We start from the raw sequence: 26,182 nt of genomic DNA, 5'->3' as shown, positions 1-26,182 counted from the left end.
ATCTATTCTATTCCTCCTTCCCCCTCCCCTCAGCACCTACAGCAACCACCAGGCTTCACTGCTTGAAGGACAAGATTCATAGATACTTGTAATAATGCTGAGAGCTTGATACACTAGTCTGTCCTCCTCTGTTAGGAACCACCCATGCTCTCCAGAGACACCCTCCTCCCTGTTTGTCAACATATCAGGTCTCCCCAGGATGGGAGTACAACACCTTCCCACTCATTACATGGGTCTCCACCCACTGATATAACATACTATGACAAGATGAGCACTCATACACTCCCTAGAAGCCTGCCACAGGTGCGCCCTGTGCCGAATGCCCCCCCATACAACATCCTAATCCAGTAGCCCTTCCTTGTCATATTGCCAAAAGAGTTTTCTCAATATTGTAGCTTCAACCACGTACCTGACAATCCCTCATATCCACCTGCTTCCTCCCCCAACCGTCCCCCTAGTTCCATGGAGCATCTGACCCATCCTCCCCACTCTAGCCCCCTGTCAAGCTTGCACCATCCAACCCAATGGTCTCCCTATACCCCTGTTATATCCCTTCACTGCACAACTACTCACTTCCACCTTATAGATTTCGTCTCTGTGGTATTGGCTTACAACCTTCTTCTCCCTTTCTATTTCCTGTAAACCTGTCTTCCATACTCTAGCTCTCTGAGATGGCTTGATTTGCTTAATTCATATCAGAGAGGTCATGTAGTATTTGTCCTTCAGTGCCTTGCTTGCTTCACTCAACATAAGGTCCTCGAGATTCATCCATGTTATCCCAATCCCCTATATTTTTTAGCTAACATTTATATAATCTAAAGCTTCTTTACAAATAAAAAAAATATTAAAATAAAATAAAATGAAATAATAGAATTCTTTTAAAAATTTCCTACAGCTGACTCAGAAAAAATTTGGAGAAAATTTTGTGTTAGAACTGAAAAGAAGTAGCCCTATAAATGCCATAGTGGCCACTTAGGACTAGTATATATACCAGCAAGTAGAATAAGCTTTATTCAAAAGAGATTAAAGATTAGGAAAGTAAGGAACTAAAATTAATAATATCCCATTAATGGTTGTACAAGTGACCAAATTCTCATGACATATTTTGGGTTAAAGGAGTCTCCTCACTAGGAAAACAATTATGTTCCTTCTGGATTTTCTTAATATGGAAAACAAAATTTTACACATATATTCTGTTAAATGTATGATACATCTTATATTCTCATTAAAACTTATTTCAATACTTTCCAATGATTATGTGCTACTTTTATAATAATGAAAAATCATTGAAGTGATTTCTATTTTGAAAAAGAAAAATTACATTTGGATATTTTACTCTATCCTTAGGAAGAAAATGCATCTCATTCATTTCTATCATGTAGAAGTGACCTAGGAAAGGTCTACTATTATTAGAGTATTTGCTCTGTTGTTCATAGGCTGAAAGCAATTCTGACTGAGCAGAAGTACAACATCTACTAAAAAAGCCATTTTGTGAATGAATTAATAGAAGTCTGGAGACTTTCTGGATGAATATTAACTAACCTTGGATTAAATTTATTAAATGAGATGTACTTATTATACCATCAAATCAAAGAAAAAAAGCTTAGGGAAATGTAAACCAGAGAACATGGAAAGTTGAACCATGAAGAGCCAGGCAAAAATTTCACAGTATCCTATAGGGCACATGTATTGTAAATGATAACTCACCTTGGTTCTTGGTGATGGTTTTTGCACGTCTCTTTCTAAGCTTTTTGGCAGAATGATGGGTAGGGAATTCTTAAAACTGGCCTCCTATAAAAGAGGGATGTAAAAGAAACATGAGTAACCAAAGAACATTACCCTAACCAGAAATTACAAAGAAGGTAGTAAAAAGCAATTTTTCAGGTAGACAAGGCATTACTGGATTGAGTTGTTCATATCAGAAGTCACTGAGTTTACAGCAAAGAGTCAAAACATTTCCTCTTTGTCACATGAGATAGTGAAGTCTGCTAAAATGGTGACAGAATAGATATGGAACATACAAAGAAGATAAGTTCAGAGGTGATCATTAAAAATCTTGTCTACGTCATGCCTCTTTATCACATCTATATTCAGTAGAGATGGTTTTCAATAATTAATGTGATTTCTCCAAGATATCAGTCAACAAATTTAAAATTGCCAGATTTCCCCTATGATATTTTACAAATAGGTTCTGACTTTGTAAATAGATTATCTTAAACAAATTCCTTCAGGTGATTTAGCAAATCACTCTTGCATAGTGAGAGTTTCATACCAATATCCCAAATGAGAAGGAAATCTGGGTATCTGTTTTAAAAATTAGCAAACTTCTCAGTCTTTAGTTCATACAAAAAGAGCACTCACAAAAATAATGATAGAAATTACAAGGAGGCAGCTTAGATAGAATGGAAAAGACTTACTGTTTATTTCCACATAATAAGCAGAAATAAAAATCTTGATTTTGTTTTCCTAATAAAGTAGGGCTTTACTTCTGAATAGCCATTGACTTAGATATGTTTTCTACAGATGTGTGTATCTTCAAATAAAGATAGAAAATACATAAAAGAAAGTTTCAGACAATGTTAAAGCTACAGAAAAAATTAGATTTCTTTTACTTTCTCCATACCTCCCCATTATATCATAATTCTTCCCTATCATGCCTAGAATTCAATCATCTAAATCATAGTTTCCCCCCCAGTTTACTTTAGGGTTGTTTTTGTTTGCCAAAGGACTGCTGATGCAAAGGACCAGAAATGTGTTGGCATTTTTAAAGGGGATTTATTTGGGTAAAAGCTTACATTTCCAAGTCTGTGAAAAGTCTGAATCAGGGCACCAACGTCAGTTATTGCTGATTCTGTTGTCCAGGCACTGGCAAAGCAAGATGGCTGCCGATCTCTGCCAAAGTCTCATCAGCTTTTCCCTCTGGTCTCACTGTCTTCTCTTGAACTGCTCTTTGGGCCCAACCTCTTTGAGCCTGTCCGTGGCTTTTGTTTTCCTACAGTCGCTGTCTCACATTGCAGAATCAAATATACCAGATTCTTTTCCTTTGTCTGAGTCTCTCTTTGTGTTTCCATTTATATCAGACCCAGCAAGGGGGTGGACACTCAACCTGAGTCATGTTTCACTGACATAGTCCAATCAAAAACCCTAAAGTGATCTTATCAAGTAATCTAATCAAAGACCCCTCAACTGAATTTAATACAATCAAAGGGTATCACCACCCAGAAGGATAGATCAATTTAGATAAACATAATCTTTCTCTTTTGGGGATACATAAAATAATCTCAAACTGCCACAATGATTAGTTATAATCTTTTGAACAAAACTTTAGTCTACATACTTTACAATATTACAAAAATTTAGTGGAATTTTATTTATTTATTTCTAAAGAGAACAGCATATTATTAGGGTAAAATTTCTTTCTTTAGGGAAATAACACTACTACTCACTACTAACAAATAGCTATTGAAGAGTGATGTCACCAAGATGATAGGTTAAGATTTGTCAGGGAATGATTCCCCTTAGGAGCAGCAAAGAAATGTGCAGGATCAATTTTCTCAAAACCCTGCAAAAGTACCATGACTAGAGAATAACTCAACAAAATCTGAATAATAATAATAATAATTAACACTTAAAATGGTAATAGAACACATTTACAGGACACATTTACTCCATTCTTGGAGAGGAAACAGTTGCACATACTAGAGAATTTTTGAAAGTCACTGTGCATGCCATGAGACAAGATGCAAGCTAAGAGACAACCAAGGAGAGCCAAAGTGTCAACCACAGGCTGTTTTATGGGTTTAGTCTACACTAGGCTAAGCATTGAAGAAGAGGCTCAACACAGCCAATATATTGTTTAGCCTTAGCTAAGAGGGAGAATCTGACTTCCAGAGATAGCTTATCAAAATAATCAAATGTCAAGACTTCAACAGAAGATCATATACATACAAAGAAACTGGAATAGATGGCCCATTGAAAGGAATAAAATAAAACGAGAGTACAGACATTGGAACAACTACTCAAAGATGTTAAGTCAGGTCTCCTAAATAAGTTCAATAAGTTAAAGGAAAACATGGATATAGAAATCAAGGAGATGATGCACGAACAAAAGGAGGAACTAGAAATTTTAAAAAGGAGCCAAACACAATTTTGGGGGATGAAAACACAATAACAGAGATTTAAAAATACACTAGGGGTATTCAAAAGAAGATTTGAACAGGAAGAAGAAAGAATCAGTGAACTAGAAGACAGGGATAATTGAAATCATTTAGCCTGAAGACCAGATAGGAAAAAATTAAAAAAATGAACAGAGCATAAGGGACTTGTGGGACAACATGAAGCATATTAACATACACATTATGGGAGTCACAGAAGGAGAAGAGAAAGAAAAAGGGGGAAGAATGTATATTTGGAGAAATAATGGCTGAAAACTCCTCCAAATTGACATAAGGCATGAATATACATGAGAAGGAAGCCCAATGAATTCCTAATAGGACAAACCCCAAAAGACTTATTCCAAGACATATAATCAAAATGTCAATTGCAAAAATAAAGGATTCTGAAAGCAGCAAGAGGGAAGCAATTGGTCATGTAAAAGTTATCCTCAATGAGATTAAATGCCAATTTCTCATTGGAAACCATAGAGATGAGAAGGCAGTGGGACAACATATTTAAAGCACTGACAGGGAAAAACTGCTAGCCATGAATTTTATAACCAGCAAACCATCCTTAAAAAATGAGTGAGTCTAGGGTAGTGCCTATCAGCCCCTCAGCTGGCAACTCAGTTCTGCTCTCTACATACCAGGTTCCAACTCCAGCTCTTCCCCACTTTATCCTTGATGTGAAGGCAGAGGTAATTCCAGGCTCTATACCCCAGTTCTTCCTGGTACCTCCCACCAAACCCTTTTCCCCCCATGTCCCCATTTTTATCTTCCTCCACATCTGGGCACCTTTCTTCTCTTCAAAATTTCCTGTAAATTCTCTCTTTCTCATAAATTAATTTGCTTTCTGTTCCAAAAATAAAAAAATAAAAAATGAGGGAGAGTTAAGACATTCCCAGATAAACAAAAGTTGAGGTAATCTGTTAGCACAAGACCTGTCCTACAAGAAGTGCTAAAGGGAGTTGTTCAGGTTGAAAGGAAAGGACAATAGATAGCAGCCTGGAGAAGTATGAAGGAAAAAAGATCACCAGTAAAGATAACTACACTGGTAAGTACAAATTCTAGTATTATTATATTGTCAATATACAACTCTACTTTTTATTTATTACAATATTTAGAATACAATTTCATAAGAAAAAATATATTTCTATGTTATACACACACAAAAAAAGAGAGGTAATTTATGATATAAACAATGTAAAGAGGGAAAACAGAGGGTTATAAGAGTTGAGACTGCATATGCCATTGAAATTAAGTTGTGTCATTTCAAACTATCTTGTTATAGATTTAAAATGTTAAATCCTATGGTAACCACAAAGGAAGTGTTTAAAATATATACAGAAAAAGAAATGAGACAGGGATCAATCTACTTTACTACAAAAGGTAACTACACAAAAGAAGGCTGCAATGGAGGAAATGAGGGAAAAAAGGTATAAGAAACAAAGGGCAAAATGGCTGAAGTAAGTCCTGCCTTATCAATAAGAAGACTAAATGACAAGTCAATTAAACTCCCCAGTCAAAAGACACAGGTTGGCAGAATGGATAAAAAAGCATGATCCAACTATATGTTTTTTTCACAAGAGATATACCTTTGACCCAAACAAATAGCTTGAAAGTGAAAGGATAGAAAATTATTTCATGCAAATAGTAACCAAAAGAGATCTCAGTTGACTATGCTAATTCTGGACAAAATAGAGTTTAAATCAAAGTTGTTACAAAAGGGAAGCGACTTGGCCCAATGGATAGGGCGTCCACCTACCACATGGGAGGTTCGCAGTTCAAACCCCAGGCTTTCTTGACCTGTGTGGAGCTGGCCCATGAGCAGTGCTGATGCACGCAAGGAGTGCCATGCCACACAGGGGTGTCCCCAGCGTAGGGGAGCCCCATGAGCAAGGAGTGCACCCTGTAAGGAGAGTCACCCAGCACGAAAGAAAGTGCAGCCTGCCCAAGAATGGCGCTGCACACATGGAGAGCTGACACAACAAGATGACACAACAAAAAGAAACACAGATTCCCGGTGCCACTGATAAGGATAGAAGCGGTCACAGAAGAACACACAGCAAATGGACACAGAGAACAGACAACTGGGGAGTGGGTAAGGGGAGAGAAATAAATTTAAAAAATAAATCTTTTAAAAAAATTGTTTACAAAAGACAAAGACATAATATATTCATAAAAGGATCAGTCCACCATGAAGCTGTAACAATTATAAGCATATATGCACCTAATCACAGAGTCCCAAAATATATGAAATAAACACTGACAAAACTGAAGTGAGAAATACAGTTCAACAAAAATATTTGAAACTATATAATACATGACTTTCAATAGTGAAAAGAATATCTAGACAGAAAAAAATAAGGAAACAGAGGACTTGAACAAGACTACCAATGAACTAGACCTAATGGATATATACTAAGCATTACATCCAACAACAGCAGAATACACATTCTTTTCAAGAGCACATGGATCATACTCAAAGAAAGATCACCTGCTAGGTCATAAAATAAATCTGAGTAAATTGAAATGCATTGAAATTCTACTAATAATCTTCTCCAACCATAATGGAATGAAGCTAGATATCAACAATAGAACGGAAACTGGAAAATTCACAGATTGGTGAAAACTAAACAACACATTTAAATTTTTAAATTATTTTTCTTCATTTTAAAGAAGATTTAGATTACATAAATGCTATGAAATTATAGGGGATTCCCATATACCCCACCCCCTCCCACTCCCACAATTTCCCCATTAACAACTTATTTTATTAGTGCAGTACCTTTGTTACAATTGATGAATACATATTGAAGTATTGCTGCTAAACATGGTCTACAGTCTACATTATTGTTTACACTTTGCACTGCAAAATTTTATAGGTTTTGACAAAATGTATAATAGCTTGTATCCATCATTGCAATATCATGCAGAACAATTCCAATGTCCCCAAAATGCCCCATTCTACACCTATTTTTCCCTCTCCATCCCTTCAGAACCTCTGGTGTCTTTATATCAATGTTACAAGTTATTATTACTAGAATAATAATAAGTCAACTTTAGTCCATATTGGATTCCTTCCTTCTGTTTGTTCATTCCTCAATCTTGAGGATTTGGGAATGGTGATGCCCACTCCACTTTCGATTGAGAGGAGACTTAGATCCTATGGGGCAGATGGATGGAACTCTCTTGTTTGCAGTTGTAGATAATCTTTGTAAACAACATATTCTTAAACACTCAATAGGTCAAAAATAAATCACAAAGGAAACTAAGAAATATATTGATATGAATAGGAAAAAAAACAAAACAAACTTCAACATGCCAGAACTTATGAGATATAGCGAAGGCTGTGCTCAGAGGGTAATTTATAACTATGAATGCCTATATTAAAAAAGAAGAAAGACCTTAAATCAATAACCTAACTCCATATCTGACAGAACTAGATAAGGAAGAGCACACTAAACCCAAAGTTAGCAGAAGGAAGAAAATAAAGATTAAAGATAAATGAAATAGAGAACAGAAAAACAACTGAGAGAATCAATGAAACCAAAACTTGTTTCTTTGAAAATATCAATATAATCGATAAGCCTTTGACTAGACTTACATATGAAAAAAGAGTGAAGGTAAATATCTAAAATTCAAAATGAAATGAGGAGAATTATCATTGATTTTCTAGAAATTAAGTGGATTATAGGTGAATATTGTGAAAAGTGTATGCCAACAAGTGAAACTATCTACAGGAAATAGGTAACTTTCTAAAAACACACAAACTGACTCAAGTAGAAATAGAACATTTCAACAGACCTATAACAAGAAAGAGATTGAACCAATGGTCAAAAATCTCCCAACAAAGTAAAGTCTAAGTTCAGGCAGCTTTGTTGGTGAATTCTACTAAATATTCAAAGAATGCCAATCCTTCTCAAATGTCTACAAAAAAGTTGAAGAGGAGAGAATTCTTTCTAATACATTCTATGAGCCCAACATTACCCTAACATGAAAGCCAGATAATGAAACTACAGATCAATTTCCCTTATGGATATAGGTGCAAAAATCCTCAATAAAATACTTGTAAATTGAATCCGATAGCATATGAAAAGAATGATATACCATGATCAAGTGGGATTCATCCCAGGAATGTAGTGCAAGGATGTCTTAACATAAGAAAATCAATCAATGTTGTATATCATGCTAACAGAATGTAGGGGGAAAAATCACAGATGATGCAAAAAACAAACTTGACAAAATCCAACATTCATGATAAAAACACTCGGAAAAACAGGAATAAAAGGTAACTTCTTCAATATGATAGAGGAGAAAAATGACATACTAATATTACACTACTGGTGAAATACCAAAAGCCTTCCCCTTGAGGTCAGGAACAAGACAAGAATGCTTGTTTTCACCACCATTATCCAATATTGTACTGAAAGTCCTTGCCAGAGCAATTAAACAAGAAAAAGAAATAAAAGACCTGCAAAATTGGAAAAGAGGAAGTAAAAGTATCTCTATTCACATATGACATGATCCTTTATATAGAAAATCCAAAGAACCCCCAAGAAAACTCTTCAGTGAATTCAGCAAATTTGCAGGCTACAAGACTTACATGAAAAAATCAGTTGTGTTTCTATACACCAACAAAGAATATTCTGAAATGGAAATTTTAAAAATCCATTCACAGTAGCTTCTAAAAATATATAACTAGGGATAAATTTAACCAAGGAAGTGAAAGACTTACACACTGGAAACTACCAACATGCTGAAATAAATTAAATGAGACCTAAAAAATGACAAGATATCCCATTGCTCATGGATAGGAAGACTTAATATTATTATTAAGATATCAGTATTACCCAGAACTCTCTACAGATTCAAGGTGCTACCTATTTAAATCCCAACAGCCTTTTTTTAAGAAGCAGAATAGATGAATCTCAAATTCATAGAGAAGCACAAGGGACCCTAAAATAGTGAAATCAACATTGCAAAGGAAGAACAAGTTGGAGGTATCACAGTCCCTGATTTCAAAACTTACTACAAAGCCACAGTAATAAAACAGTGTGACACTGACATAAAGATAGACATATAGACCAAATGAATAGAATTGATTGTTCATACATAAATCCATACATCTATGGCCAACTGATATTTGACATTAGTTGGGGGAAAGAATGACTTTGGAAAAACTGGATATCCATTTGAAAAAGAATAGAGTTGAATCCATTTCTCATACCATATACAAAATGAACTCTAACTAAATCAAGGGTCTAAACATAAGAGTTAAAAAACCATAAAAATCCTAGAAGAAACAATAAGAATTCACAAACTTGGATCCGGTAGTATTTTCTTAGAAATGACACCAAAAGCATGAGCAACATAAGAAAAAATAGGTAAAATGGACTTTGTTAAATTTTAAAACTTTGTACAAGAAAGTGAATAGACAAACTACAAAATGGGAAAAAATAATTGCTAATAATATAATTGAAAAGAGTACAATATCCAGAATATATAAAAAACTGCTAAAACTTAACAACAAAAAGACAATAACAGGGAACGGATGTGGCTCCAGCAGTTACACACCTGCCTCCCACATGGGAGGTCCCAGGTTTGGTTCCCAGTGACTCCTAGAGAAGATAAACAAATAATGAGCAGACAACAAGCAGACATCAAGCAAAAACAATAAGCAGACAATAAGCAAAAACAAAGAGCAACGAATGAGGGAAAAAAATAATCCAATTAAAAATGGGTACAGGACCTGAATAGACATTTCTCCAAAAAAGATATACTGATGGCCAATAAACATGAAAAGATGCTCAACATCATTGGTTACTAGGGTAAAGCAAATCAAAACTACAATGGGATACCACTTCATATTCAATAGGATGGCTATTATTTTTAAAAGAAGAAAATAATGAGTGTTGGTGAGGATGTGGAGAAATAGGAACACTTATGCTTTGCTGGTGGGATTGTAAAATGGTGCAGCCACTGTGGAGATCTATTTGGTGGTTCCCCAGAAAGTTGAAGATCAAATTTTTCAACTGGCAATCACACTTCCTTGTATATTTCCCAAAGAATTAAAAGTAGAGACTCACAGATATTTGTACACCAATGTTTATAGCAGCATAATTCACGATTGCCAAAAGGTTTGGAAGCAACCCAAGTGTCCAGCAACCAGTGAATGGATAAACAAAATGTGATATATTCACACTCATAGAATACTATTTAGCCATAAAAAAGAATGAAGTCCTGAAGTATACTACAACAAAGATGAACCTTTAGATACCATGCTGAATGAAATTAGCCAAACACCAAGAGACAAATATTGTATGATGTCACTTTTATGTAACACCCAGAAGAAGCAAATTTCATAGAGACAAATAGTAGATTATAGGGAAGTGGACTTGGCCCAGTGGTTAGGGTGTCCGTCTACCACATGGGAGGTCCACGGTTCAAACCCCGGGCCTCCTTGACCTGTGTGGAGCTGGCCCATGTGCAGTGCTGATGCATGCAAGGAGTGCCCTGCCACACAGGGGTGTCACCCGCATGGGGGGGCCCACCTGCAAGGAAAGTGCCCCGTAAGGAGAGCCGCCCAGCGCCCAGTGCAGCCTGCCTAAGAATGGCGCCGCCCACACAGAGAGCTGACACAACAAGATGACGCAACAAAAAGAAACACAGATTCCCATGCTGCTGACAACAGGAGTGGACAAAGAAGACGACGCAGCAAATAGACACAGAGAACAGACAACTGGGGCGGGGGGGGGGGGGAAGAGGAGAGAAATAAATAAATAAATAAATAAATAAGTAAGTAAGTAAATAAATAAATAAAAACACAAGTAAAGCTAGCTATTAAAAAAAAATAGTAGATTATAGGGTTCCAGTAGCTGGAGGTAGGGAAGGATGAGAGAAACTTTTACTTAATGGGTTCACAGTTTCTGTTTAAATTTATGAAAAAGTTGGAGTAATGGATATTGGATATGGTGTGAATGTAGTTAATACTACTGAATTGAACATTTGAATGTGATTAAAATGTAAAATTTGAGTTCCATATATGTCAATGTAATAAAAAGTAAAAAAGTAGCTATTAGATCTAATGATGGACCAGCCACTGAGCTAAACATTTTGCATTCATAATTCCATTTTATTCTCCCAATGGCCCTATGACATAGGTACTATTGTCATCCCCACTGTAAGTATAACACAGTGAATACAGAGAAGGTAAGTGATTTGCCCAATGCCATACAAGACTTGATTACAATTCTGCATAACTTTAAGGCACGAGCTTTTACCAGCTTTATATACTGCTTCTCACTTTCACTACATTTAACATTTTAAACCACTATGTTGTAAAGCTATAGCATTTTAAAGCCAAAAGAGTTTTTAGAAGGTCAACTCACACCCTAGTTTTACTGATGAGGGAATTAGATCCTGAAGATGTGCCCAAGATCACCCAGAGAGAATCAAAGCTGAAACCCATGCCTCAGCTCCTGGACCTCAGGGCTTTACACAGCACCTGTTCTCAACTTTGTGCTAGGGAACAATATTTCTAGGCTTATATGGGTTAGAGATCCTCTTCTAAGCTTGGGGTGGCTGTGGGTACTGCCCACACTCCCAGCTGTCTGTGGCCTCATGTAGAGTCCCCTGCAAGAACCATTTCTGAGATCTTTAAATAAATGTGCAATCTGTCCCTATCCTTTCCCACCAGTCACAACACCTGTTGTGGAAAGCCACTTACTGGAAATAGTGAATGAACCCATTCCTGAGTCTGACTCACTGTAAGAGGGATAAGCTATATCCAACATGACATTTAGAAGATCCAAGTGATTAACTGCCTAAAACAGTGTGCGATTTTACTACACATTGGTAATATAATCATGTTTAATCCTTATACTCCCTTTTTAAACTCCTGGGAGGTAAATATTAGAATGTGATGAGGAGAAAACAGGCAGACTCTTAAGAGACATTAATGGGAATGACTGACCTTTGTTTATGACTGTCTGTGTGTTTACAAATGCCTGTAATTCTTTCTTCCTTACACACAAACTAAAAGTGATAGTATTTATTTATTACTCCTATTTCCATTCCCTGCCCCTGTGAATTAATGAGCATAAGGATGGCATCTAGTCAATGTTTCCCTACAAGACTCTGAAAGCACTTTCTGTCAGTTTTTATCTGAAAATATTACCTATGTGAATTTTGGTTATTTTTGGTTTTATGACTTTAAGTTCAGATGCAACTGAAGTTTAAGTAGGATCTAAGCTCTCTCTCAGTTAAACAGAGTGGGCATCACCATCCCCAAATCCTCAAGATTGTGGAATGAACAACAGACTAAAGTAGATATTATTATTCTATTAAAGACCTTATTATTCTAGCAATAGAAGAACTTTTATCATTGATACAAAGGTAGTGGCCACCAGAGGTTCTGAGGGGAGGGAGAGGGAAGAATAGGGGGCATTTTCAGGACATTGGAGTTGTCCTGCATGACATTGCAATGATGGATACAGGCCATTATACATTTTGACATAACTTATAAAATTGTGCAGAACAGAGTACAAACTATAATGCAAACTATAGTCCATGGTTAGTAGCAATGCTTCAGTATGTGTCCATCAATTTTTTAAAATGTTGGTAAAGTGGGAAAGTTTGGGAGGAAAAGGGGGTGGGGCATATGGGAATCCCCTATATTTTTCATGTAAAATTTATGTAATCTAAAGCTTCTTTAAAACTTAAAAAAATTAATTTAAAAAAATGATTGTGGCAGACAGACAACATGGCTGCAAGACCCCGCCGAGACCTCGAGGTCCCAGTTCCAAACAGGCCTCACCATTGACTCCCACCATTGGTGGAATAACCAATAACAGCTGGGGCCCCTCCCCTTAGCCAAATTTTGCTATCTCTGCCTAGAGGAGCCCAAATCAAATCTTGGTGCGTATTTCTGTCCTTCTCTCCCATTTCTCAGTTAGCTCTGTTTTTTCCCCTTATTTCCCAATAAATTTTTTTTACTGGCCTAATTAAAAACAGAAAGAAGATTTGTACCGGTGAGTAGGTGTAGCTCAGTGGCTGAATGCCTGCCTCCCATGAACAAGATCCTGGATTCAATCCCTGCTCTTTAAAAAAAAAAGATCATACAATAAAGCATGAATACAAAAACAAAAAACAAAACAAAACAAAAAACCCACTACAACAACAGAGCATTTAACTGGGAGACAAGAGACCTGTCTTCTCATCCTAGTTCTCTATTAACCTTGGGCAGGAAACTTAACCCCTTGGGTCTTCCTCAGTCCAAGAATCTATAAAGCAAAGAGATTGGATTAGATGAAATCCAAACATCCTGCCTAGTCCTTAAATTTGAAGATTTTATGATTTAACAATTGTTCAGGAAGAAGCAATATTTATTGATAAAAAGAAAATCTATCACCTGTTCAGAATTGCTTTCCTAATGTGCCACCAGAATGCTGCTGTAAGAGTGACACCCACCCATGTAGCAGTGAGCCAGGGGACTCCAAAAGGGCCAATGTTACTCTGATTTCTGGGGAAGAGTCAACTCGTAGCTTACATAAGTAACTGGTAGTAACTTAAACATTCTTTGCAAATAGGCATATAATGGAGTCAAATATGAAATTATTATGAAACATTAGATAAAACTTTTGAAAACCTGTGTCTTTAAAAAGCCATTTAATCCTGGGCATATAAACACACTTAACAAATTAAAAATAATAACAATCATAAAAAGTATACTCTCAGACTACAGTGATATTAAATTAGAAATCAATAACAGAAAGACAGCCAGGAAGTTCCAAAATATTTGGAGATTAGACAACACTTTTCAAGTTTACATATGGGCCAAAGAAGCAGTCTCACCAGAAATTAAAAATATTTTGAATTAAATGCAAATGCAACTTATCAAAATTTGTAGGAAATAGCAAAAACAGGGCTTAGAGGAAAATTATACCATTGAACGCATGACAGCAAAGAAGAATGTTATAATAATCTAAGCTTCTACTTTAGGAAACTAGTAAAAGAAGAGCAAATTAAATCCAAAGTAAACAGAAAAAAAGAAATAAGAATTAGAGCAGAGATCCATGAAATTGAAAATAGGAAAATGAGAGAAAAATCAATGAAACCAAAAGTTCATTCTTTGAGAAGATCAATACAATTGATAAACCTTTAGTCGGGCTAACAAAGAAAAAGAGAGAAGAAACAAGTTGCTAATATCAGAAATGAAAGAGGAACCATCACTACTGATGCCATGGACATTAAAAGGAGAATGAAAGAATATTATGAACAACTCTATGCCCACAAATTCAATAACTTACATTAAATTGGGCAATTCTTGAATGACAATCTACCAAAACCCACATAAAGAGAACAGATAATCTGAATACCTATATCTGAGTAAAGAAATCAAATCAATAATTAATATTCTTCCAGATCTGTAAGCAGAGGCCCAGATAGTTTCACTGGTGAATTCTACCAAACATTTAAAGAATTCTCTACAATCTCTTTCAGAAAATACAAGCAGGGGGAACATTTTCTAATTCACTATATGAGACCAGAATTACCCGAATATCAAAGCTAGACAAAGACATTATAAGAAAGGAAAATTATAGTCCACTATCATTCATAAACAAAGACATAAAAATCCTCAACAAAATATCAAATCAAATTCAACATTTGTAAAAAGAAGTATACACCAAGACCAAGTGGGACTTATTCCAGGTATGCAAGTCTAGTTTAACAATTGCAAATCAATTAATGTAATCCATCTCATCAACAGGTTAAAGAAGAAAAAGCATACGAACATACCAATAGATCTAGTAAAAGACTTTGACAAAACCCAACATAAATTCATGAAAAAAAAACTCTCATGAAAGAATAGAGATTAGAGAAAAAAAGGAGAACTTCCTCAACTTAATAAAGAACACCTATAAAAATTCTACAACTAACATCATACCTTGATGAGAAACCAGATGTGCTTCCCTTAAGATCAGCTACAAGACAATGATGTCTCTCTGACCACTCCTAAACATCATACCAGAAGTCTAGCTAATGCAATAAGAGAAGAAAAGGGAAGAAAAATGTATGAAGATTTGGAAGCAAGAAATAAAATGGTTTTCATTTGTATATGTTATGATTGTCTATGTAGAAAATCCCAAGGAATCAACAATAAAATTCACAGAACTAATAAGCAATATAGCAAGGTTACAGGATATAAGGTTACTATACAAAAGTCAATTGCTTTCCTATATATCAGCAGTGAACAATTGAAATTTGAAATTAAACCATTTACCCTAGCATCAAAAATTCGAATATTTAGGTATAAATCTAACAAAATAAATACAAGATCTACAAAATGACAAAATTCTTATGAAAGGATTAAAAGATGAAAGAAGATCTAACTAAATTAAGAGATAGTCCATGTTCATAGATAGGAAGACTTGATATTAAGATACCAGTTCTTCCCAATGTGATCTATAGATTCAATGCAATCCCAGTCAAAATCCCAGCAAGTTATATTGTGGATGTTAATAAACTGATTCTAATGTTACAATGGAAAAGCAAAAGACCCAGAATATCCAACTCAATACTGAAGAAGAATAAAATTGGAAGTTTGACACTACATGACTTCAAGACTTACTATAAAGCTACATTCATCAGGACAGTCTGGTTCTGGTGAAAAGACAGACAAATGACCAATGGAACAAAACAGAGAGCCCAGAAGAAGAGCCACACAAATATAGCAAACTGATCTTGACAAAAGAGCAAAGGAACAAAGGCAGATCAATGGAGAAAGGACAGTCTTTTCAACAAATGGTACTGGAACAACTGGACACCGACAGGCCAAAAAATGAATCTAGATACAGAACTCATACCTCTCCAAAAATTAACTTAAACTAGGCCTGAATATAAAACACAAACATACAAAACTTCTAGAAAGTAACATAGAAGAAAATCTAGGTGACCTTGAGTTTGGGGATAACTTAGAAAAAACAACAAAAGCAAGTACCATGGACAATGACTAGTGAAGAAGGATGTATCATTGATGGGCCTTTGATATTAATGACTATGCTTATGAACGCTTGCTCAACTTAGCCTAGTGTAGGATGCCTAAGAGTTACCTCCTGAGAGCCTCCATATTGCTTAAATGTGGTCTCTCTCTAAGCCATACTAAGCATATAAATGCATTACCTTCACCCCAGCATGGAACAAAATCCCAGGGATTAGCCTCCCTGGCACAGAGGGATTACTACCAAGCACCAACTAGCAATGCAACTGGAAAAAGACCTTGAATAAAAGGGGAAAAGGTAAAGACAAATGAGTTGTCATGGCTAAGACTTCAGACTGAGTCAGGAGATCATCCTAGAGGTAACGCTTATGCACGTCTCAGCAGGATCTCATAGCCTGACAAAGTAGATACTACCCCAAATAGTGGGGCTCCTGAGGGCTCTGGAGACATGCAGGTTCTAAGGTCATGGCAGATAGCTCTGGAGTCTGGTGCCTTGCCAGTGGGCCCTACTTTGGAGTTTGTGCTCCTGAGTGTGACAGAGTTGGACTCAATTGTGATTTCTCTACACATGCCTCTTCTGTCCCTTTTACTGAACCTATAGTTGGTGCTGAAGTTGGTAGGTACATGTCCAAGAGACTTGAATCTCTGGGCTGGCCATGTGCCAGCTGGACCCTGAGCCTCAGTGGAGCTGCAAAACTTACTCTCCAGTTCATGAGCCTCACCCAGGACAACTAACAAGGAAGTGAGGATGGACAACCACCATACTAAGGAATTGAGAGAGTCTACAACTGTAAGTAAGAGAGTGCCACCCATCAGCCATATGTGGTCAAAGCCCCTTCTCAATTAGAGGTGGAGTGGGCATCACCATCCCAGAATCCTCAGGATTAGGGAATAAAATATGGTCTAGAGTAGACTTATTGGTATTCTACTATAGGCTTATTGTGATTCTAGCAATGGAAGAACGTATATCATTGATGAAGAGACAGTGGTAACTGGAGGTGCTGAAGGCAGAGAGAAGGAAAAAGAGGTGTAATAGGGGAGCATTTTCAGGACTTGGAATTGTCCTGGATAACACTGCAACGACAGATACAGGCCATTATATATCCTGCCATAACCTACAGAATTGAGTGGGAGAGAGTTTAAACTACAATGTAAACAATAATCCATGTTTAGTGGCAATGCTCCAGAATGCGTTCAATTGCAATGAATGTACCATACTAATGAAAGAAGTTGTTAATGTGAGAACAAGTAGGAGATATGGGGAGTGGGGCATATGGGATTCCCTTTTAGTTTTTTATGTAATATTTTATATAAGCTAAGTATCCTCTCTCTCTCTCTCACTTTCTCTCTCTCTCTCTCTCTCTCTCTCTCTATATATATATATATATATATAAAGAAACTTCCATGGAAGAAAAAAATAGATTATTTGGACTTCATTGAAGTTAAAAACTTCTGCTCTGTGAAAGATATTGTTAAGAGAATGAAAAGATAAGCCACAGACTGGGGGAAAATACTTTCAAAGCACATAGATGAGAAAGGACTTGTATCTAAAAATGCAAAGAACTCTTAAACTCAACAATTAAAAAAACCGAACAACTCAATTAAAACAACGGAAAATATTTCTGAACAGATACCTCAACAAAGACGCTGTATAGGTGGCAAATAAGCATATGAAAAGATGTTTAATACCATATGTCACTAGAGAATCACAAATTAAAACTACAATGAGATACTACTACCCACCTAAAATTTGGCTAAAATTCAAAACTCTGACAACACCAACAATAAGGAGCATTTTAATCACCCACAAAAAGAACCTCCCTACCCAAGGACAATAACTCCCACTCCCCACTTTCCCCAGCCCCTAGCAACCACTAATGTATATTCTGTCATTATGTATTAGCCTATTCAGGATATTTTATACAAACAGAACCATCCAATATGTGGAACTTTGTGCTAACCTCTTTCCTTTCCTGTTTTTAAGGTTCGTCCATGTTGTAGCATGTATCAGTACTTCATTCCTTTTTATGGATGAATAATAATCCATTGTATTTTATATGCCATATTTTTGTTTATGTATTCCTCAAACGGTAAGCATTTGCATTGTTTCCACTTTTGACTTTTGTGAGCATTCATGTATTTATGTGCATGTTTTTGTATGTGTGTGAATATATAAATGTATGTTTTCAATATTCTTAGATATATGCTTATGAGTATAAACAGATTTTTTTTAAGGCTCAAGTACTTTGCCTCCCTGGGTATACACATATTTTTAAAAATAGACTTTAAGTTTAGAAAAATTTTACGTTCACAGAAAAATTGAACAGAAATACAGCGTTTCAATATATGCTTCCCTTCCCGGACGCACACACAGTTTCCCCTATATTTACATCTTGCTTTACTGTGGTATATTTGTTACAAGCAATGAACCAATATTGATACATTATTATTAACTAAAGTCCATTGTTTATTGTGGTGATGGTTGCACAGTTTTGTGAAGATACTAAAAACCACTGAATTGTCTATTTCAAGAGAGTAAATTTTATAGTATATGAACTATAGCTCAACTTTTAAAAAAGCCATTTAAGGCAAGTCTCCACACCACCAGGGCAAAGGGAAGAGCTCTTAGGTTTGTGTTCAATCTTCTCTTCCTTTAGCAGTACTTCTTTGAAAAGGTTTAAAGAGGAATGTTTTTGGTTTGTAAGTGTTACTGTGTGTAGACATAAAAATCCACTCAACAAATATTAGCTTATTATGTATGGCATTCCAATGCTGGGTACTGAAGAATGGGGTATTAAACAAATTAGACACTAATATATTATTTAGGGAACATTTATATTTATTTTAAACATTTGTTCTAAATGAATAAGACTTTTGACTGAACTGATTGTTCGCTCCAATGACTTGAGCAACAGCTAATTGTTTACATCAGCTGTTTCCCTTCCAGTTCATGAAAACACCATTAAAAAATACAATAGGGAAAGAAAAACGATCTTGTTTATCATGACTTTGCTGACCTTAATATTTAACTACTATTTGACATTCAAAAATGGAAAAGCACTCACCGTTCCCTCAACCTATTAAAACTACTCCCACAATTATTCACAGCTTGCTCCCACACTTCACCCCAGTCTTTGCTCAGTTTTATGAGAGAAGACTCCCTTCCCTGGACTCCCTATCTAGGTCACTGCCTTTTTCCTTTCCCACTAGTTGCTCACTACCACAGAGTTCTAATTCTTCATGGCCTTAGCAATATCTGACTCTAAATTAGACTTAATTGGTTTTAATTTTTATTGTCCATCTCAGTCTTGCTCATGAATATACCCACAGGGCCTATAAAAGTGTAGGACACATAGTAGGAGCTCAATTGTTGAATGAATGAGTGAACTGACTGAAAAAACAAAACAACATCTCTTCTTTAAGCTTCTACAACCCCTGTATATACCTCCTGTTTTTAATTCTCTCCTTAATCAACTTTGTATTTCATAACCATTCAATTTCTTGCTAACATTCTCAGTTTCCTCCTCTTGTCTCCAATCATTGCATTCATCTCACAAAACTACAACTTGGATGACTCAACCATATGCCTTCTCTGTGCCTGGACTGAACTACTGAAAGTGGCTAAAAAAAATTATAGAATTTGTTGATTAGTTTCTTGTTAACAGCATGGCCATCAACCTTGAATGGTTTCTCTATAACATACAGCAAACTTGCTATACTTCCTTAGTAACAATTTTCTGCTGTCTAAGATGGTATTTCATGTTTTCTCTTGAATCCTCCATTGATACTTCACTAAAAAAAAAAATAGACGCTTCAAAGCAGAACTTACCCACAGTCTCATCATCAAATTAACAGACTACCTGCAACTGTTCTATTTACTCTGCCTTCCACCTGCTACAATGAAAGATAAGAACCTGCTCCTATCAAACAATAATCCCTCCATCTGTACCCTGGACCTCATCTCTACCTTCTCAACAATTTCTCTTCTTCAGTTATCCCTCTCTCAATTTTCCCTCCACCAGATCATTTCCATTATTACACACATGTTCTGGAATTATATCCCAATGTAGTTTTTTTTTTTTAATAACTCTTCCTTAATCCCATATTTATCACTAGTTATGGCCCCACTTTTTTGCTTTCTTTGTAGGAAACCCCTTTAATACCACTATCCTTACTCATCTCTGCTTCTTTATCTCCAATTCACTCTTCAATAACTCCAAATCTGGTGTTGTCTCACTACACTGAAATGGCCAAACCAAATGGTCACTCTTCATCTCTAACTTAGTGGGGTTTGTAGCAACATTTGATCCAGCTGACTACTCCTTGAACTTGCTCTTGAGCCTTCTCCACTGTTGGCTTTTCAGGCTTCACTGTTTCCTGTTTTTCCTACCTCACCGATCAACTCTACAAAGTCTCTTTGGCTGCTGCTTCTCCTCTACCCAATAAATGTTATATATATAGTGGTAATCAGTTTATTTCCTATACTCCCTACTAAATAAAAGCTCCATGAAGGCAAACAATTGGTCTCCTTTACTTTTTATGCAATAACAAGTCACAGAAAAATGGCTGGTGTAGTAGGAGCTTCAAAAATACATGCTAAAAAAAATGAATGAATGAATGAAGTTGGAATGATTTCTATGATCTGGAGATGTCTTCTATCCCTAAATGATACAATGATCTCATTAACTTCCATGGCTTTAATCAATATACAAAGTGGGTGACTTAAAAGAAAGTTGTCTCACAATTCTGGAGGCTTAAAGTCCAAATCAAGAAGGTATCAGCAGGGCCATGCTTCTTCTGCAGTCTGTAGGATTCTGGTGGTGGCTTGATAGCAATCCATGGCATACCTCAATCTCTGCCTCTGACACATGGCCATTTTCTCTCTCTGTGTCCAAATTCCCTCTCCTAAAGGCACCAGTCTTATCAGATCAGGGCATATGCTAATCCAATTTGGCATCATCTTAACTAATAATATCTTCAAAGATCCTATTTCCAAATCACTCACATTCACAAGACTGGGGGTTAGGACTTGAACATATATATTTTTTTTGGGTGGGGTGGGGAACAGAATTCAATTCACAAGAATGGTGATCTAATAATGTCTTAGGGAAATTAGCAAGGTCCAGATGCAGGGTCCTTGCATTTGCTGCTGCCTCTGCCAGAAATGCTCTCCCTCCTAGAAGTTTGTATAGCTTGCTTTATTTCTCATGTAGGTCTCTCTGTTCAAATGCTGTCTCAGAGAGGCCTTACCTGATTTTTCTATATAAAAGTGTCCCTTCCTCCTCCAATTCATATATCATTAATCTCAAGCATTAATTGTCTTCACAGAATCTGTCATCAAATGACATATTAAATTTCCTTAATTGTTTATTGTCTTTTCCCCCTGCTAGAAAGTAAACTCCATGAGAACAGGAACTATTCTTTAATCACTGTTATTTCTCCAGCTTACATAACACTGTCTGGCTACACAGTAAGTATTCAATAAATGCTTGTTAGATGATAGAATAGACCAATGATATAAAAGTAACCTTTTCAGACTCTTCTCTCCTTCTTGAGTTTATCCTATACATAGATGAAAATTAATTTTTCTAATTTATTATTCCAATTCATGTCATTTCTTTGCTGAAAAAGCTTTTAATTACTTCTGCTTACAAGATAAAATTTAAACTCTACATCTGCTGTGGTGTATGCACTCCAGAAAATCACATTCTTAAAGTCATCCATTCCTGTGGGGGAAGGACCTTTTGATGAGGTTACTGGAGTTAAAGTGTGGCCCCCCTCAATCAGGATGGGTCTTAATCACATTACTGGTGTCCTTTATAAGTGGAATGAAATTCAGACAGGCAGAGAAAAAGTCACAGGGATCAGCCAGATGCTGAAATTCAGTGGGACCCAGAAGAGAAGGGTGAGAACAGGAGACACTGCTGTGTGCCTGGACACGTGATAGGCTAAGGACCAAGGACAGCTGGCTGCCAGCCCCAGAACACCAGTCTTTGGTGAGAAGCCTTGATCTGGACTTCTATCTTAGGCTCAAAACTGTGAGCTCGCAGGGGTGTCCTCCATGCAGGGGAGCCCCACGCGCAAAGAGTGCACCCCTTAAGGAGAGGCACCCAGTGCGAAAGAAAGTGCAGCCTGTCCAAGAATGGCGCCGCACACACGGAGAGCTGACACAAGATGACACAACAAAAAGAAACACAGATTCCCAGTGCTGCTGATAAGGATAGAAGCGGTCACAGAAGAACACACAGTGAATGGACACAGAGAGAAGACAACTGGGGGGTGGGGAGGGGAGAGAAATAAATAAAAAATAAACCTTAAAAAAACAAACAAACAAACAAAAAACACCTGTGAACTAATAAATCCCCATTGTTTAACCAAACCATTTCCTGGTATTTGCGTGAGCCAGGCCAGGAAACTAAAGCACTTCACAACATGACCTCATCTATTATGAGGGCCATACATCCTCCAGTTGTATATACTGTACATGTACATAACATGGATTAGGTTAGGTACTTGTGTGCACGTCCCATTCCCCATCCTTCACCCTAGACATCTTAAAAGCTTCTTCCAACTTTTCGGTTTCCTTACACACCAAAATGGACAACTAATGTTTTTGCATGTCCAGCATTTATTCCCCCTTCTCTGGGGGAAGATTTAGTTTTAGGGAACCTCCATTCTCCTAATAGAGAACATCTTTCAATCAAAGTGTGCCTCTGACCAATGGTTGGGCACCTTTCCAACCTGTGTCAACCAGATTACTTCCTATAATATGTATAAGGGGTGGGAAGACTAATGAACCAAGAACAGATAAAGCCAATTTATCTCAATTGCAGCTCCTTGAAAGGCCATGCTGCCCATCAGTTGCCCATCACACTGCCTGCCACCCAGAGTCCTGCAGCTGCCCTTGTTAATGTTCTTTGGGAAGGACATGTCTGCTTTGCTTTCCATACTATAAACTCCCCCTTGTCCTGCCAAGAAATTCCTTTTCTTTTTTTTTTAGTAGGTTTTCATTGTTTACAACCAAAGTATTTTCAGTTACACAAATATTTATTACAGTGTCTCTTTAAGTGTGGGCATTCAACAGAAAATTGTGGGATCAAATCTTACAGTAAAGATGATGATGATGATAATCAAAATAATACTATTGACTCTCACAGAGTACTTATTGTGTATGTGATATTCTCCTAAGTATTTATCATACATTTATTCATTTGATCCTCACAATTACTCTGAGATATGTGTTTTTATTATCCCAATTTCATATGTGAAAAAACTGAGGTACAGGAACTATAAGTAGCTAGCCCAAGGTCATGCAGCTAATAAGTGGCAAAGATGGAATGTAAAGACAGACAGTCTGGCTCCCTAGCCCTGCTCTTAACTATGTAATGCAGTTGATGCTGCCTATAATAATCCAGCCTATCTAGTGAGATCAGGAAAAGCTGCAGTTTAGGAAACCCCAACCAGAGAGGAACTAGAGTCAGAGGAACAGAGATCAAGTGCTTCCCAGACATTAAGTAGCTACAACACATATCCACTCAATGAATAAATGCAGAAATGTTCATATCTCTGATGTTCCAATTTAAAACTACAAGATCGGTTATTCCTATACTTGGTCTCTAACTAGTTCTTTCTCAAGTTCAAACCCAGCTCTGTCATTTACTGCTCTGTAGCCTTGAATAAATTACCCCATAGATTTCTTCATCTGCAAAGTGAAATTAAAATCACCTACTTCAGAGACTTACTGTAAGAAGTAAATGAGTAGGTACAGAAGAGCTCAGTACAATGTCTGGCATAAAGTTCTCTTCTCCCTTTTATCTCTCTGTTCTACTGCAATGAATTTATAAACTAACTGTTGTGGAATATAAACACCCTTAGTGACAGGGGATCCATTTTTTCATTTTCTAAAGATTTCAAGCATTTAGTTCAGAGCTTTGCAAAGAATAAGCATTAAATGGGGGTGGGGGGGGGAACATTAGTTGAAGTTAATCATTAGACTATGGCCCTAAATGAAAATGGAGACATAGGCAATGCAGATAACAGTTTATGTGGTAAAAGACTTTCAGTCTATAGAAATAAGATTAAAATTTGTAATGAAACTTGCCATAACATATATAATGATAAGTGAGTAGTTCCTCAGTATATCATTATGGAAGTCTATTCTAATATTTTGCTTTTGCTCAGAACATTTTAAAATAACTATAGTAAGAGTCTGCTTATGAGTCACACATGAAAATCAGTATTATTTTATAGCCAGATTTCTATTTTAAACTCCAAAGTTAATCATTGGTCCCCAACATAGTGATCTGCCATGGCTCAAAATGACTACTGATCACTTTCCCAAATCAACTCAAACATTAAGGTACAAAGACTCCCAATAACATACAGAAAAATATGATGTTTTAATGACATATGTTCTGAAGACAATTCCAAAAGAAATGCCCACAGACATAGTGAGCAGTAACAACATTGTTTAATACTGACTGTCTACGAAAGATGCTTATTTGGAATAGGGTAATACTCATCTAGATACTTCTAGACAGATATTTCAGCAAAATATTAATTACATTATTTCATGGTATGTGTGTAAATATATATGTGTGTGTGTGTATATATATATATGAGTTTCTACATGAATCCTATTAAATATACATATGAATGTATTCATATAAAAAATGGACCAGGCCACACACTTTTTGTCTACCTCAGTATCTGCTGTCCTCCTGGGTAAATTCAGGGTCAAGAAGGAAAATCCATTGATATTTGTATTTCCAATTCCCTAACCATCACCTTTCCAGTGACTTTCTTTCCTTCTCCCCTTCAGTCACCCATCTTCACAAACACAACATAAACCTATCATGCAACCCAGACCGCTCCACCACTAGTCACGCATGCAAACATCCCACTCTGTGCACAGCCCCCTATTCTAGACTGTTTGTTCATCTACTCCTACCTCCACCATTCTTAGCCTAAATGGGATCTAGCCCCTCCAACTTGTTCCTCCTTCATAACTTCACTTATCGGGTAGCTCTTCTCACTACCTTTACTACTGTCATCCTGGGCCAAGTCACTGTTGTTTCTTACCTGTAATATTTTTTTAAGCACCTTCATTAGCATTAATAGTTTGAATCCCAAAACAAATATACAGGGTTTTCTTCATTTTAGATAAGAAGAAACAGGGACAAAGACATAACTTGCCCCAATCATAATGCTAAGTAGAGAAGCCAGGTTACAGGTACAGGCCTTTTTACCCTAGTATCTTTGTTCTTTCCAGAACTGCTTAAGACTTCAGAAGTATTTCTTATCTTTTCTTGAATATGGCAGTCATGATGTGTTCAATTCAATCAATTCCAAAGTCATTCAGTTAATTTCAAAAACATTCATTATCATTTCCATACTATGTGCAAACTATGATCATTGCAGGTAAGGTAAATAGGGTTCATTCACCGTCTTCAGGAATTTTCAGTGCCAGCCTCTGTGCTCATTAGTTTGATAGGTAGGGGTTTGAACCGCAGACCTCCCATGTGGTAGATGGACACCCTAACTACGGGGCCAAGTCTGCTTCCCTAGTTCTTCTTAATATATACCTCGTAATGGTACTGCCACATCACAAGGCAAGTCTGTATACAACTTCCGTAGGAACTGCCAAACAATTCTCCACAGTGGCTGTATGATTCCACATTCCCATGAATAGTGAATAAGCATTCCTATCTCTCCACATTCTCTCCCACATTCACAGTTTTCTAACTTTTTAATAGTGCCAGTCTAATAGGTGTGAAATTATGTCATTGTAGTTTTTTGTAAGATTTTTATTTATTTAATTTATTTCTCTCCCCTTCTTCCCACCCCCACAGTTGTCTGCTGTCTGTGTCCATTCACTGTATGTTCTTCTGTGTCCACTTGTATTCTTGTCAGCAGCACCAGGAATCTGTGTCTCTTTTTTTTGTGTAATCTTGCTGCATTAGTCCTCCATGTGTGTGGCACCACTCCTGGGAAGGCTGCACCTTTTTGGTGCAGGGCAGCTCTCCTT

At 36.6% G+C, this 26,182-nt stretch overlaps 1 protein-coding gene across 3 annotated transcripts in view; it reads right to left on the bottom strand.

Annotated features, from left to right (window-relative positions):
- FAM13A (family with sequence similarity 13 member A) overlaps window positions 1-26,182 on the bottom strand; it is a 432,557-nt gene that overhangs the window by 189,495 nt on the left and 216,880 nt on the right. For all 3 annotated transcript variants that reach the window (XM_071215588.1, XM_004480543.5, XM_058295541.2), the window contains exon 6: window positions 1,708-1,791. In XM_071215588.1, the coding sequence (XP_071071689.1) occupies window positions 1,708-1,791 (84 nt within the window). The remainder of the gene's footprint in view (window positions 1-1,707; window positions 1,792-26,182) is intronic.

Source organism: Dasypus novemcinctus, chromosome 1, assembly GCF_030445035.2.
Source record: "Dasypus novemcinctus isolate mDasNov1 chromosome 1, mDasNov1.1.hap2, whole genome shotgun sequence".
In the NCBI taxonomy this organism is placed as follows: domain Eukaryota; kingdom Metazoa; phylum Chordata; class Mammalia; order Cingulata; family Dasypodidae; genus Dasypus; species Dasypus novemcinctus.
This window is presented reverse-complemented; position numbering and strand designations above follow the sequence as displayed.